This window comes from Erythrolamprus reginae, chromosome 2 (genome assembly GCF_031021105.1).
Source record: "Erythrolamprus reginae isolate rEryReg1 chromosome 2, rEryReg1.hap1, whole genome shotgun sequence".
Taxonomy (NCBI): domain Eukaryota; kingdom Metazoa; phylum Chordata; class Lepidosauria; order Squamata; family Dipsadidae; genus Erythrolamprus; species Erythrolamprus reginae.
In genome coordinates this window covers 138,575,355-138,591,584 of record NC_091951.1, presented here as the reverse complement: position 1 = coordinate 138,591,584, position 16,230 = coordinate 138,575,355, and the positions used below count along the sequence as shown (strand labels likewise).

At 36.9% G+C, this 16,230-nt stretch overlaps 1 protein-coding gene across 3 annotated transcripts in view; it reads right to left on the bottom strand.

The window, feature by feature from the left end:
* TECR (trans-2,3-enoyl-CoA reductase) overlaps positions 1-16,230 on the bottom strand; it is a 39,774-nt gene that overhangs the window by 2,966 nt on the left and 20,578 nt on the right. For all 3 annotated transcript variants that reach the window (XM_070739608.1, XM_070739609.1, XM_070739607.1), the window contains 10 exons: positions 14,720-14,771; positions 13,816-13,860; positions 13,299-13,402; positions 13,099-13,214; positions 8,685-8,790; positions 8,438-8,510; positions 7,330-7,373; positions 6,120-6,177; positions 5,562-5,650; positions 1,490-1,535 (listed from right to left, as the gene is read on the bottom strand). In XM_070739608.1, coding sequence (XP_070595709.1) covers positions 1,490-1,535; positions 5,562-5,650; positions 6,120-6,177; positions 7,330-7,373; positions 8,438-8,510; positions 8,685-8,790; positions 13,099-13,214; positions 13,299-13,402; positions 13,816-13,860; positions 14,720-14,771 — 733 coding nt within the window. The remainder of the gene's footprint in view (positions 1-1,489; positions 1,536-5,561; positions 5,651-6,119; positions 6,178-7,329; positions 7,374-8,437; positions 8,511-8,684; positions 8,791-13,098; positions 13,215-13,298; positions 13,403-13,815; positions 13,861-14,719; positions 14,772-16,230) is intronic.

Below are 16,230 nucleotides of genomic sequence, written 5' to 3'. Positions count from 1 at the left end.
CAGTCATAGGCCTTCCTAGATACACCCATATTTCTCCAACACTCCACAGACTGTATTGGCTGCCAATTGGTTTCCAGACACAATTCAAAGTGTTGGTACTGATCTATAAAACCCTACATGGCATCAGGTCAGATTACTTGCGTGACTGCCTTCTGCCATATGAGTCCCAGCAACTGGTTAGACAATGTCACTTGGCAGGGCCTAGGGGAAGAGCCTTATCTGCAAGGGCCCCGGCCCTCTGGAATCAGCTCCCCCCAGAGTTTCGCACTATCCCCACCCTCCTTGCCTCCCACAAGAATCTTAAGACTCATTTATGCTGTGAGGCTTGGGGTGATTAGATCTTACCCCTGGCCGATGAATGGCTGTTGTCTGAATGTGTACGCTTGATTTTAACGTATCTGGGGATTTTAAATTGTTTGTTTAGTGTAATTAATTGGATTTATCTATTACACTCTGTTGTTTTTATATGTTGTAAGCTACCTCGAGTCCTCGGAGAGGGGCGGTATATAAATTCAATAAATAAAGAAAGAAATATTGGATACTTGTCTTGGGGAATACTATCAAATTTTGCCCATTGTTTAATATGGATACTCAAAGCTAAAGCATCCCTAACAAATGGAAAATGGATTTTGTAAAATAGGAGGTACAGCTCAGGATTGCTATCCCAGGAAGAGGAAGAAAATCTTTCATTACTTCCTATACTACATAACGAAAAAGAACATATTCAATTCCTATATGCCTTGGTAAAACAAAGTAAAGGCAACGAAGAGACCAAGCAGAAGAGTGCATGGCTGCTAGCATCCCTTTTAGTAGAGGGATGAAGCTTTACAGTGAGACAGAAGATGTAATTTACTGAACTCTTGCAATCTTTTTGTTGCTGCTTTCTTCACTGAAAGGGACAAGATATTTCTCCTGTTTTAAATTCATAGACCTTAATATACTTGGCAATAAAGAACAGTTCTAATAGTAAAATTGGGAAGGGCCAGAAAGAATAAAAATACATACATGCCTTCTCTGTTGCCGCCCCGGCTCTATGGAATCAACTCCCCCCCCCCCCCCCCCCCCAGGTCCATACTACTCCCACCCTAATGGCTTTCTGTAAGGCCACGAACACCTGGCTTTGTCGGCAGGCCTGGGGGACCATGAATTAACAACTATCATGGCCAAATTGTAGAAATGCTATGTATGTATGCTGGTTATTTAGTTTATTATGGATTTTAATCTGGGTTTTATTGTTAGATTGTATATTTGACTTATTTTTAATTGGGGTTTTTTTGTATTTTATATTGTTGTAAGCCGCCCTGAGTCCTTCAGGATTGGGTGGTACAGAAGTTGAATTAATTAATCAATTAATTAATTAATTAATTAATTGGTTAATTAATTGGTTAATTTAATAAATAAATAAATAACCGTATTTCATAAACATTGCTTAATAAAATTCTTATTAAAAGTGAATCCAGCAAAGATCTAACCTATTACCAGGACTTACCTGGAAGACACTGAGTCATTATGGCAAAGCCAATCCAAGACCCTACCTGGAAAATAAAACATCAAGGAAAATATTAAGATTTTCTAGACTTGAGCATTGTGTTTTTCAGCTATAGTAAGCATACAGCACAGTCCTACTTTGAAGGATGAAGACCAAACCTATGCACAAATCATGAAATGTGTTTCCGTACTTGCACTGAAAACTTTCCAATAAACTTTCTAGCCCAATTACAGGGCAGATTAGTGTGTAAATAGAAGGAAATACCTATCCTATTCTCAATTCAAAAGGCAAATAGCAAATAGTACGATCATCAGTGTCAAACAGGCCTGAAGATTTTGTAGTTCTCTACTCTTAGGTCAGGCATAGGTACTATTCTTAGCACCCATGAAACCAAAGTGTTTCCCTCTGCAAAACCAGAGTGAGAAAAATGCAGAAGAAATGGGAGTTTGCCCGGGGCTTTAACAAGAAGTTCCAAGGTCATTTTGAGTATATGAACTTAATTTTTAATATTATTTTACAGTTATTGTTTTGAGATTATAGTAAGGCACCTTGAGTCTGCTAATTTAGTGAGATATGTTATTAATTATCTAAATAAATTTGGAATCTAAGAGTAAAGAATATCAAGAACAAAACAATGCACACACAAATAATACAAATAAAATATATGCCTGGTACGTGTGATATTATAATTTTCTGAGTCAACCTTGCATGTAATGAGTCTCTCTTATATATTAGTTTCACCTTTTATGTTACATTACTGAAATAAATGAAATTTTGCACGATGTTCTAATTTTTCGAGTATCACCTATAAATATAGTACAGACTTATTGGCATCAGTCACATATTAGACTATAGCAACTGAAGAGACTGTTCAAAATCAAAAGCAACACAGAGAAAAGAGACACTAGAAAAAAATAGCAAAAAGCCAACAATTACTCAGTTCCTATTTTGTCTCTATTTTTCCAAATAAAAGGGTTATGTGTATTCCACTGGTAAATGTAAAGACAAATGGACAAAGAGGACTGAAGTCTGAGATTGACAAAAAAGTTGTCAGACAGTATCTATTCATTTCAAATGAGTACACATTTCATATTTCCTAAAATGCAACACATTTGGATCAGTGGGGGGGTTGCTGCCAGTTTTGACCAGTTCTTTAAAACTGGTAGCAGAATTTTACTGCTGCTCTCCAAACTGACAGCGATGACTGGCAGTCCACGCTCCCGAACTGCCCCCCCCCCTCCTGGTCACCGCAGCTTGCAAAAAAAAACCTCCGCATATGCGAAAAGGCTTCTGAGCATGCACAGAGGGCCATTTCCAGGTGTTTTGCATGATGTGACAGGGCAAAATGTGCAGTTCCATCGCGGTGCGAACCAGTAGAGAAGATAAGTGGAACCCACCCTTGATAGGATGTGAAAAATGTTGCTGATGGACAGGCTGAACTCTGAGAAATTCTAGAGAACAGATGGCATATGACTCAGTGAGCTGCGGTGGGTTCCTATTTCAGGATTGAGAAAAGGATCCAGGGGATTACACACTAGTCAAATAGGTGGGAAGATTTGGGAGCTGATTTTAAAGAGATTAATCTCATAATATATTGCAAACAAGGTAATAATTAAAATAATTAAAAGACACTAGCATTAATTTGGTAAGAACAAGTTTCATCACGCTGACACCATCTCATTCTTTTATTGAGTAATTTTCTTAGCCAATCTGGGAATGCTATGGATTTAATGTATCTTGACTTCAGCAAAGTCTTTCACAGAGTATCCCATGACATTCTGATTAACAAGATAGTTAAGTGTGAATGGGATGACATGACAAGTGGATACACAGCTTCTCAAAAAACAACTTCAAAGAACCAAGTATGGTTTCCCTTTGAACCAGAATGATAAATATAATGGGGTTCAAAATGGGCTCTCTTTACTCTTCTATTTTTTTAAATTACTTGGCTAACTTAATAAATTTGAAACAATCTTGTTAGGAGCAAAATATACAGCTCAAAAAAATGAAGGGAACACTCAAAGAACACATCCTAGATCTGAATGAATGAAATATTCTCACTGAATACTTTGTTCTGTACGAAGTTGAATGTGCACAACAGCATGTAGAATTGTTTGCCAATAAGTGTTGCTTCCTAAATGGACAGTTTGATTTCACAGAAATTTGATTTACTTGGAGTTATATTGTGTTGTTTAAATGTTCCCTTTATTTTTTTGTGCAGTGTAATTTCTGCTCATAAATGAGTATGATGTGAATGCAAAATGGACAAAATCAATTTTATGGCCCCATCAAATACACTTTGAGATGATGAGAGAAAATTGTTCTATTTTACTTAGTTAGACCCCACTATATCCAACTTATAAAATACAGAATCATAAGGAAGGAAGGGGATTCTTGGAGGTGGTCTAGCCCAAACCCCCTTCTAAGGACAAATGGTTATCCAAACTTCTCTTGAATACCTCAAGTATTCAATTCTGGGAGGCAAACTGTTCCATTGATGCTCACTGTCAGGAAATTCCTCCTTATTTTCAGGTTGGATTTCCCTGTGATAAACTTTCGTCCTTTGCTTCTTGTCCTGCCCTCAGGTACTATGGAGAATGAATTAACGCCCTCTTTCCACTGACAGCCCTTCAAGTATTGGAAGACTGTTACCATATCACGCCTTAGCCTTCTCTGTTACACTAATCATACCAAGCTGTTCTTAGCTGTTCTTTATACGATTTTGCCTCCCCCTTATCATCTCTGTTGCTCTTCTCTGTGCTCTTTCTAGGACTTCAGTATTTTGTGTGTCCTGGCGAACACAACTGGACATAGTATTCCAAATGTGGCCCCACTAGTGAAGTAGGGAGTGGCACTATTTCTTCCATGATCTTGATGCAATCTCTCTGTTGATGCAGCTTAGGACGACGTTGACTTTCTTGGCAACTGCAGCATATTGCTGATTCATACATAAAGGGTGATCCACCAGAACATCTAGATCTTTCTCTAGTTAGGATTGTTGATCCTGTTACTGTCTATCCTGTACCTGTGTACTTGTTTATTCTTTATTATGTGCAAGACCTTGCTTTTCTCATCACTGAACTGCATCTTGTTGGATGGAGCCCAAAGTTCACGTCTGTCAAGATCTTGAATCTTGGATATATCTTCCAAAGTATTAACAATTCCCCCCAACTTGGTGTCATCTGCAAATTTGATGAGTCTCTTATTAATTAATTAAATTTATTTTTTGCCCATATTATATCCACAACTCTGTGCAGCTGAAGATGATTTATGAAGGTGTTGAAAAGCACTGGACAAAGTCAGAACTTTGCATGTTTCCCTCCACATAGATGTATTTCCATTGAGGACCACACACTGTGTGGTTGGTCAGCCAACTGCAAATCCATCTGGTGGTGGTACTTGTCTATTCCACATTGTTCTATCTTACCAAGAAGTAGGCTGTGTCTACTGCATCAAATGTGTTACTTAAGTTGATTTTGTTTGATATACATCACAAAGCATTCAGAGAAACTATAACAGGCTCAAAGAAATGTTAAGAAGCATGATCACTGGACTAAAGCAAAGTTATATAATAAGGACTTGAAGTAATGAGAACTTTTAACTTTGAGAGAAGTATACTATCATATATCTCCTCAAATATCTGAAGAATTGTCATATACAAAATCACAACCTACTCTCTATCTTTTTAGGGTGCAAAATAATGATTTAAATTTTAAAAAGGAATGGATATTCTTATTTACCGGTATTTATTTTCTTAAAAGGCTATTCTGAAAGAGTAAGTCAGCAATGGAATTAATTACTGAGAGAAGAAACAAGTTCCACTTTGCTGGGTGATTCAAGATTAAACTAGATTTCCATCTGTCATCAAATTTCAATTAAATTCAAAGGTGGAGGAAAGCTTCTGAGCAACAAGTATTAATCACTCAACTAAAAGAAAGATAAAAATAATATTTTCGGTCTATTTGCCTAGATATTATCACTATATCTATATGTTATCTGTGAAGCAGAATTCATTAATAAAATACAGATTTAAGCATTCAGAATTTCTTCCAAAGCTAAAACACAGCCATACCTCATAAGTATAATTGGGACAAGAGATCAGCAAGAAAAGCCATGTAAATGGGTTCTTCGTGGGGAATGGGATCTTCCTGGCCTTTGAACCTGGAAGAAATCATAATGTTTATTGAGACAATGAACCAATTTGCATGCAATGGGAAAAAAACACCCTATCACCTAACTTCACACACAAGAGTTACAATAAAGCATTAGACTTGTAAAAGTCTCCCTTCTGTTTATCAAAGTTGACAAAAAGAAAGATCTGTATACTTCACAGTTAAAAAAAAAGAGAGATACATACCAAAAAGACTAACATGGTTTTAGCCCATAGCAAAATAATTTCTCATTTTGCCCGATGTAGCTTCAGCCCACCTCCAAGAAACTGCAAAACTCTTCCTACCAAACCTAATAGCACTCTCTCGTTTTCTTTGTTTGGCTTTCAGAAGTCATGTGATTACCTCTGGGCACCTAAGGCTGGCTTGTTATTTAAAAGGTCAGCTGTTCCCATTACAGAGCAGAGTGTGTTTTTAATACAGACATCTGCGCTTCCATTTGGCCTTTTCTCTGTACTCACCAGCTGGGCGAAGATTTCGCAGAGCAATATGAATAGAAAAGTTTCCCAGCTGACAGAACTGCAAGAGAAAACAAAACCAGTGTTAGCAGGGAAGATGCAAGGATATTTTTTTTACATACTTCCTATCACCACAGAAACTTCCCACAGTTCACCCCATCTGTGACTCAAATAATTTTGTAGAAATGTGAGGAATTTGCTTGGAGGAAAAGACAAAACTTCTAATGTGCCAATACAACAAGGTTTTTTTTTTATTCATGTCTTCTGGTCCCTTGTTCTCATCAGTCCAAAACAATTTAACAGCTCTGGCACTAATAAGATGTTCTATAATTTTGCAAAAATAAGTTCTGGCTCGAAGACAAGAAATTCAGAACCCAGTATTTTCCAGTGCCATAACTAAATAAACTATTAAAAAAACATTGTTGCATTTTTTCTTTCTCCTTTTCACTTCTTTTGTAGTTTCACTTGAATTTCTTTGGTGCAAGTGTTTTCTCATTCTTTATAAGGCATCACATACATACAATAAATAAATAAGATTGCACAGCATGAATACAGCATTTTTCTGCAATTCTTGAAAACAGTCAATTTTTTTCCTGCGATCACAGAACTGCCTAGTGCAGGAATCAGATCAGTCCAAGAAAAAAGAAAGCTGCCTTCAAAACTTGCAGTAAAGTGCTATAGTCACATTTCTGCATGTTAAAACACCTTCCTTGAACTCAATTTGAACCACTGCAGAGTCTTACTATCATATTAACCTTAAGACATGAACACATGTGTCAGGGAGGAAAAATTCTCTCCAGGCAATAGTACCAGATCCATTCCCAAACCAGACTGCTTCATGGTCTTTCCATGTACCAAAAAAGAGAGGTATATTTCTACATTTTTACTATATATAATTCTAGTTCCTTTCTCTTAGATTTTTTTCCCATTGTTACAAAAGGCAATTGATTTTTCTATTATTTGAGGGAACTACTATGGTTTGTAAAAAAATAATAATCCAACATTATCTTATCAATTTGCATAAAAGTTGTTGTTTGCCACAAACAGTCTAGATAAACAATTTCTTGATTTTTAACACTTGACTTTGCATGGGGAAAACCCCCACCTTAACCAGGCCTAGGCTCTGTCTAAAACATCTGCCTGTTTTTTTTTTATTATATATGCAACATTTTTCAGGTAAAGGGCTATTATTCAAAAATCTACAAATGGTTACCAGGAATATGATAAGCGCCAATTTCACTTGTTCATGTCCATATGCTGGGAAAAAAACAGAAAAAGAAACAAAAATACTCTTAGAGTAATTACAACAACGGGAGCACCTAGACCATTCCTAGAAGAAAAACGATTCCCCAATGAAAGATCTCAAGATTTTCCAACTGAGAATCTCGTGACAGCAACTATAGTTACATGTGCGATAGCATATTAATACTCAAAAGGAAGTAGCATATGTTTTAATTAAGACTCGAAATAATTTGCACCAAACTATATCCTGTGTTCTCTGCACAGAGTTTAATATGGCACATACAGGATGCTGCCTTTCACCTTCATAACTTGCAAGATTTGTATAGCTGACTTATGACAAACAGACCCAAAATAATAACTTTAATGTCCAAGAGAATATTTGAATGAGATCTCCCTGGATTTGAACTGTTTAAATAGGAGTCAAGTCCAGAGCAGTAACTCATAAAGAAGGCATCTCTAAGGGAAAGTATACCAACTGTAATTCTAAAATGGAGGAGAATGAGTGAAGCTACCCTTGTGATAGAAGTCACTTTAAAGAAAATAAAGTTAGAGAAATTAGATTACATGAAATTACTTGATCTGAGGAATCCTCAGGTGGCCAGATAGGGAAAAAATTATAGACTTATCCCTCAACTAAAGAATACACTTACGTATTTTTCCATTCAAGAAATTATTTGGGGCACTAGGAACTTATTGCCTCTGATCTGAAGAATTTTACCAGACATTAGTTATATGTTTTTAAGCTAGTATTTTAAATTAAAGGGTCTAGAAACTTTTTTTAAAAAAGCTGGAATTCTGCTCAGTTATGTATTTATTTCCTTTCTTAAGGCAAGAAATCTATGTACCGCTCCAATGACCATTATGTATATCTATTACCACTCATTCAGTGAGAAGCATATTAACTAGGCAGAACCCATTCTTATGCAAACCCATTCTGGGATTCCCTACCTGCACCCCCTTCCCAATGCACACCTCTGGTTAACTACAAGGAAAGAAACATAAACTCCATTTAATGTTCAGCTTCTTAGAAATCAGGTGGACTTCTTTAATCAACTGATACGATTCTTTTCTTAGCTTACCAGGTGGTGTATACAACGGATGATTGATGTAATATGCCATCCAGGCTGCAAAGCCCCAATAGTAAATGCAATTCTGAGAAAATAATTAAAAGTGTCACATTAAAAGATGTAATAGATTAGTAGCAGAATATTTAAAAAAAAAAAAAGGATTTGCCCACTGCTTCAGTTTCATTGCTCCATGAAGAGATCCAGCAGAAAGGCAGGGCAGTTTTTAGTCTATAGCCACCTTGCTTGAAAATGTCATTACCTTGAAAATGTTACGTAAAGGCATTGTTCCGTGGGAGAATCTGTGGACAAAAAGGGTCTCGAGGAGGCGCTTGACATAATGGAAAGAGTGACACATGCAAGCCAGGCTGGAAAGGAAAAGAAAACAGACATGGCTGATAATAGAATCACAGCCTTATCTAAAAAAGTACAGATACTATTCTACTGTATTTGATTACTATCAGCCAAAGGATAAGGTCTATCCACGTTTCCAATGTTAATCTGTTTATTATTTAAAAGTATATGGCCACCCATCTCAAATTATTGGCTCTAAGTGGCTAACAGCAGTTAAAAGTACTACATAGCTATATATAACAACAATTCTTAAATTACCATTTTCTTTTTCTTTCTTTCTTTTTCTTTCTTTTATGTACACTGAAAGCACCAAAGATAAATCCCTTGTGTGTCCAATCACCCTTGGCCAATAAAGAATTCTATTCTATTCTATTATTCTTTAAAAATAATCAGCAGTTGAGTGGGGGGGACTAAATAACCAATCAACCAACCAGCACAAGCACTGCATACACTTTGGAACAAATTCAGCTTCCAAGTGGTGACCCAACCATGTCTTTAAGGCAGGCTGGACAATTAATTTTCTCAAGAGGTCACATGAGCAACTGGAACTGTTATGGGGGGTGGGGCACTGCCAATCCCAGCCATTGCTTTCCTGAAACCTCTCACTGTCCTACCCACACACCTGCCATTGCCCCACTCCATCACCTTGCTTCCATTGCTGCTGTCCCACCTGATATGTCACTGCTATGTGCTGGGCTGGGACTGCCCAGGTCTGCTTTAAGACCTTACATAAGGCTAGCTGGGTTGGAGCAAATGTAATATCTGGGGGAAGGTGTTCTAAAGGGGCAGAAAAGGTCCTCTTCCTGGGCCCTACCAAATGATATTCCCTAATAGACAGGATCTGTAGCATCTTTCTCCTGCTGGATATGATGGGATGGATAGATATAATTGCAGAGAGATGATCTCTCAAATACTTGCCCTATGCTATGAAGGCTTTTATTGTTTTGGCCATGTCGTGGGAACAATGGAGTCTGACCGAGAAAGGCAATTTTCAAGTACCGTATATACTCGAGTATAAGCCGACCCGAGTATAAGCCGAGGCACCAATTTTTGCCACAAAAACTGGGAAAACGTATTGACCCGAGTATAAGCCGAGGTTAGAAAATGCAGTGGCTACTGGTAACTTATAAAAATGGAAAACAATAAAATTACATTAATTGAGACATGTTTTAGAATATTTATTTTAAAGAAAAACAGTAAACTAGCTCTGTAAATTTAAAAGAGGGTAAACAAATTAACAATATTAACAATAAATTAAAAAGTAAAAAAAGTAGCTCGATCAGGAACAAAGCTAAAACCTAAGAGTTAAAATCCTTCAAAACTGGATTCCTTCTCATCATTAATTAGATTTACATTATTGTTCTGTTTTTATATATGCTGTGAGCCACCCTGAGTCCTTGGAGAGGGATTGCATACAAATCCAATTAAATAAATAAACAAACAAACAAACAAACAAATAAGTGTATCCAAAGAAGAGCTTCAGCATTAGCTGCTGTGAGGTTATCAGCATAGAAAACCAAATAGATAGATAGATAGATAGATAGATAGATAGATAGATAGATAGATAGATAGATAGATAGATAGATATAGATAGAAAGATAGATAGACAGACAGACAGACAGAAAAATAGATAGATAGATAGATAGATAGATAGATAGATAGATATAGATAGAAAGATAGATAGATAGACAGACAGACAGACAGACAGATAGAAAAATAGATAGATAGATAGATAGATAGATAGATAGATAGATAGATAGATAGATAGATAGATAGATAGATAGATAGAAATAGATACAGATAGATACATAGATAGATAGATAGATAGATAGATAGATAGATAGATAGATAGATAGAAAGATAGAAAGAAAAATAGTTAGATAGAAAAATAGATAGATAGAAATAGATACAGATAGATAGATAGATAGATAGATGATAGATAGATAGATAGATAGATAGATAGACAGACAGATAGACAGATAGATATAAAGATAGACAGACAGATAGAAAAATAGATAGATAGATAGATAGATAGATAGATAGATAGATAGATAGATAGAAAGAAAGAAATAGATACAGATAGATAGATAGATAGAAAAATAGATAGATAGAAAAATAGATAGATAGAAAGATAGACAGATAGAAAAAGAATTCCTGTCTAGCTCTGCCTCATAACACATTATTAGATCCTATCCAAGCAAGGACAGCAACTACCACAAAATACCATTTTTTAAACAGTTTAAATCCTTTCAAAGGAGGGGGAGGAGAATCTGACAGCAGGGGGCCTTTTTAATCCGACTCACCATTGCAAATGGCTGCCTTCTTTGCTTGAGCTAGGGAGAGGAACTACGGCGTGCCAGAGGGGACAAAAGCTGGTGCTCTGGCTCAAGCAATGGCGCCCTCGTGTGGTGACCCGAGTATAAGCCGAGGCTGTGTTTTTCAGCCCATTTTTGGGGCTAAAAAACTCGGCTTATACTCGAGTATATACGGTAACCGAACTGGAGAAGCTAAGAGAGACAGGGAAGAGGCAATAGAGGCCTTCAAGAGTGATGGTGTGTCTCATCCCAAGCATGGTTCCTGGTTAATTACAGAAAAATAAAACTTTTTTAAAGTAGGAGGCCCTCCACCCATGGGAGAGGAAAGACAGTTTAAGAATGAATCCACTCTTTGTGACTGAACACATATATTGCCTCACGGAGGATGTTTCTAAGTAGTGGAGAACGTTATTATTAGAATTCTTATTATTCTATTATTAATTATTCTATTATTGAGCTATCCTATTATTATATTCCTATCATCCTTAGACAAAGCAGGACAGGCTTGCCAACCATACGGTGACCTGTCTTTCCACTGTGAAAATGCAGACATCAAGTGTTATCTAGATAAGCTTGATAAGTAACGCTGAAATAGAACCAGTAGATGAAATGCAAGTCAGTATTAACAATGCGAAGAAAAGTAAGGAGGCAGCTCTGGAAACCAAATTTAGATTGCTGGGCAAGATGTTGAAATTGAAGATTGCTGAAATCACTCTCTTGGAAAGTTATCTGTTCCCTGCAGAATGCCAAATAGGCAAACGTCTATAGAGATTCTCAATCATTCAGCTTGTCCCAAAGGTGCTTTTTCAAAAGGCAACGGGATTTTCTTGGTTATCTTTTTTAAAGATATCTCACTTCTCATCCCAAAAAAACTTCTTCAGCTCTGACTGGATGGTGGGGGATTCCTTGCAGACAGCTGGTCATTTGGATTCTTTTAGAGAATAGTTGAAGCCTCCTGGTGGTTATCTGTGTACTTAGGGTCACCTGAGCGCTGCAAATGAGGGTGGAGACTTCTCAAAACTGTTGAAAGGACTGGGTTGTGCAACTGGAGATAGATGGTGTTGTATCCCTCCCACTGCTATGTAAACAATGCCGCTTGGCGGGACCCAGGGGAAGAGCCTTCTCTGTGGCGGCCCCGGCCCTCTGGAACCAACTCCCCCCAGAAATTAGAATTGCCCCCACCCTCCTTGCCTTTCGTAAGCTACTTAAAAGCCACCTCTGCCGCCAGGCATGGGGGAATTGAGATACTCTTTCCCCCTAGGCCTTTACAATTTTATGCATGGTATGTCTGTATGTATGTTTGGTTTTTATAATAATGGGTTTTTAATCATTTTTAGTATTGGATTATTATTGTACACTGTCTTATTATTGCTGTTAGCCGCCCCGAGTCCCCGGAGAGGGGCGGCATACAAATCCAATAAATAAAATAAAATAAAATAAATAAAATAAAATAAAATAAAATAATTAGATTTGTATGCCGCCCCTTTCCGCAGCTCACAACAACAATAGCAATACAATACAAATCTAATGTTAAAAGAAAAAGTTAAGAAACCCACTATAGATAGCATCTTACTACCTCCTGAATCATAGCAGCATGCTTTAAATACTGATTACTGGAATATGTAATTAGAAGGTGGCAGTTACTCCCACCTAAATTTGTGAGCTTCCAAATGCATCCAGCTGGCTATTTTATTACACAGAATGATGGAGCAAAACTTTACGACCTTATGTGATACTTCAATAATACCCAATTGCAAAAAGTAGTTCAATATTCAGGCCAGTTCTTTTTCTGCCAACTCTAGAAATGTCAGTTGGAATACAGGAAAATTTCCCTTTACAAGAGCAAGATATATTAAGGGAAATGTCTAGTCCTAGCAAGGAAGAAAAATCAATTAAGTTTGGGGCTGCCCTTCCTTGGAGAAGATCTCAACTCACTTAGTGGAAAAAGATTCCTGTTTAAATTAAATGTAAGCAGTAAAATGTTTACTGTGGCCTGTAAATACTCACTGAACAACAGAGTACTTGCTGGAGGAGAAGTCGTATCTTGAGCCATAAATGAAAGGAACCCGGAAATAAAACATCAGGTAAATGAGAAGGGGTCCAACATACTCTGTGAGGAATACCTGACAGAACAAAAAACAGAATGTAAAAGACAAAAAGAATTCAGAGGGAACTGCTTTCTTGAGGAGAACTGAAATACCACTCACAGTCACCCAGCTGATCTGTGCGCCTAAATCCCGGAAATACAATGTTGCTGTTGTCCCAACTGGCAAATTCTGAAGAATATCTTCATCCTTCAAAGTCTTTCCCTCTAGAAGAAAGAGAAATCACCCTGAAACTCTGGGGGACTCAGAATCTTGATTTGAACATCAGACACTATAGTTGCTTGTTTGGCTGTACCGCAGAGAAGAAATGGTTAGCCTTTCATTCTAAAAGACAAACATATGCAACGTAACCCAAGATGGAAGTTGCTTAATTATCTTCTTTATTCATGAATCAAATCATTAGCAATTAACTATTGCAGGTGAAGGTTTCTTTCAAAGAGGCCCTTCTAGTGAATTCCCAAACCACAAAATGTTCACACCAATGTTATTCTCTAATACAATCTCATTCAAGCAAGTACCAGCCTTTGTTTTGTTCTTTCCCACTTCTTTTATCAAAAACTTTATCCTAAAGAAAGGAAGGAAGCCAAGTATTAGGAGGTATTGTAGCACAGCAACTTACTGGGATCTAGTCGCAGGGACTGCCGGGCTGGATACCACTGAGGATCTGAGAAAAGAAAAACATAAGTTTTCTTAAAATGAGTCAGAACCATTAGCCCCATCAGTTGGCAGCACTCAAGAGCAACCTAGAGATATGAAGGTAGACAAAACACTATTTGTGTTTTCATGAGAAAGATAATTTACAATTAGAGAAAAGTTACTCATTCTGGGTCAATATCTAAAATTTCCAAGCAGTGTCTTATACCAGTAGTACAATCTGTACACACAACTAATAGGACTTATTTAAAAGTAGTTGGGTATGTGACTAAACTCATATCTATTACCATTTCTACATTTATACAAGTTTAGACAGATAACCTACGTGGCCATATGGCATCTGAAGCCCAAAAGATCTGGCGAGCACTAGAAAATTGATGAAAACACACAAAAAAATCTTAGATCCTCTTGTCTATTTCAGATTGCTTTACCTTCCTGATCAAGAAACAAACCAGCATGAGAGGGGAAATGCTCTTAATCTAGACATTTTTCTTTCTCAACTTTGGAAAGTAGGGGTGTCAAACTTGCGGCCCACATGCTGGCCACACCCATGCCCACATGGCCAGAGGCTGACGATAGCCACCTGTTTTAGCGAAGGGGGGGGGAGCCACAATATGTCACGTGATGCCGTGAGTTTGACACCTCTGCCATAAAGGGACAAAAAAGATAAATTCATAAGCTGAAGCTATTGATCTTTGATTCTAATCAAAGAAAAATAATTATATTTTCAAAAATGTACCATTTAAGAGATGTAGTAAACATTTTCAATAGCTAATTTTGTTAATAAATTAAGCTGCTCTTCGCTTTCAATAATGAAACCCACCACAAAGACATGATAAACAACAAAGGTGGTACTTTTCTATACATACGAGACTTGGTAAAGAGATTCTTGATTTCGGTTATGGTAGCATTGGGCTCTACCTGAAAGGAAATACAGAAGAGGAATCAGAAAAACAAAGGAGGACACTATTCTGTATAATCAAGTAAGACGACTTTGATTTAGCTACTTTCTAGCCCAACAAACAGGCAACAACAATAAAAATGGCTCAGACATAACAAGTGCATATTAAAATTATGTGTAAAATGGAAATATACCACCAGTTTACATCAGCATGTTAAGCAAAATAATACTAGAAGAGTCAATTAGAAATTTTAAAAAGCTGTGATGAAACATATCTTCCTAGAAACACTGCCATAAGATATCAAGTTAGAAATGTGCTTCTGTCACACACTTCTATATTCTTATCAGCCTAGGGGCTTGCGGACAAGAACCTATTATAGTAGGGTGGTGCAAGTTTGGATTCAATCCAGACGAAGCCTTTGGAATATTGAAAAGCATGTACACAACAGTTGTCTGTGTACTTGCAACTTTTTCCATGGTTACATGGCTGCTACAAAAACGTCTCCACTACAGCCATGCAATCCTAGAGAGAAAATCCTTTAATGAGTTACAAACATCTGGCACATTCATGTTCCCACAAATTTCAAAGAAAATCAAATAATCAAGCAATGACCAAAAAAATATTAAAAACGAATGGAGAATAGGTAAAAATTCTTTGATTCAATTCAAACCTTTAATACCAGAACTACGGATGCTTTGGATACAGTGCAAAAAGGCCTCCACAAAAAGTGAAATAGTAACATAGAAACATAGAAGTCTGACGGCAGAAAAAGACCTCATGGTCCATCTAGTCTGCCCTTATACTATTTTCTGTATTTTATCTTAGGATGGATATATGTTTATCCCAGGCATGTTTAAATTCAGTTACTGTGGATTTATCTACCACATCTGCTGGAAGTTTGTTCCAAGGATCTACTACTCTTTCAGTAAAATAATATTTTCTCATGTTGCTTTTGATCTTTCCCCCAACTAACTTCAGATTGTGTCCCCTTGTTCTTGTGTTCACTTTCCTATTAAAAACACTTCCCTCCTGGACCTTATTTAACCCTTTAATATATTTAAATGTTTCGATCATGTCCCCCCTTTTCCTTCTGTCCTCCAGACTATACAGATTGAGTTCATTAAGTCTTTCCTGATACGTTTTATGCTTAAGACCTTCCACCATTCTTGTAGCCCGTCTTTGGACCCGTTCAATTTTGTCAATATCTTTTTGTAAAATTAATACCGTAATTTGTATGTATAAACATTGCAAAAAAGATTGCTTAATTGCAGTGTGGGTACTAGAAACATTGTTAGGTGCATATTGATAAAGATTTCTTAAATAAATACTTTTCCTTTGAAATATATGTTTTCTATGCTGAAAATGTGCCATATAAGTAATGATCAATAAGCAAAATGGTGTAGTTCTTATTCAATCTATAACTGGGAGCAGAGAGCATTTACACAGTGGTACCTCTACTTAAGAACTTAATTTGTTCT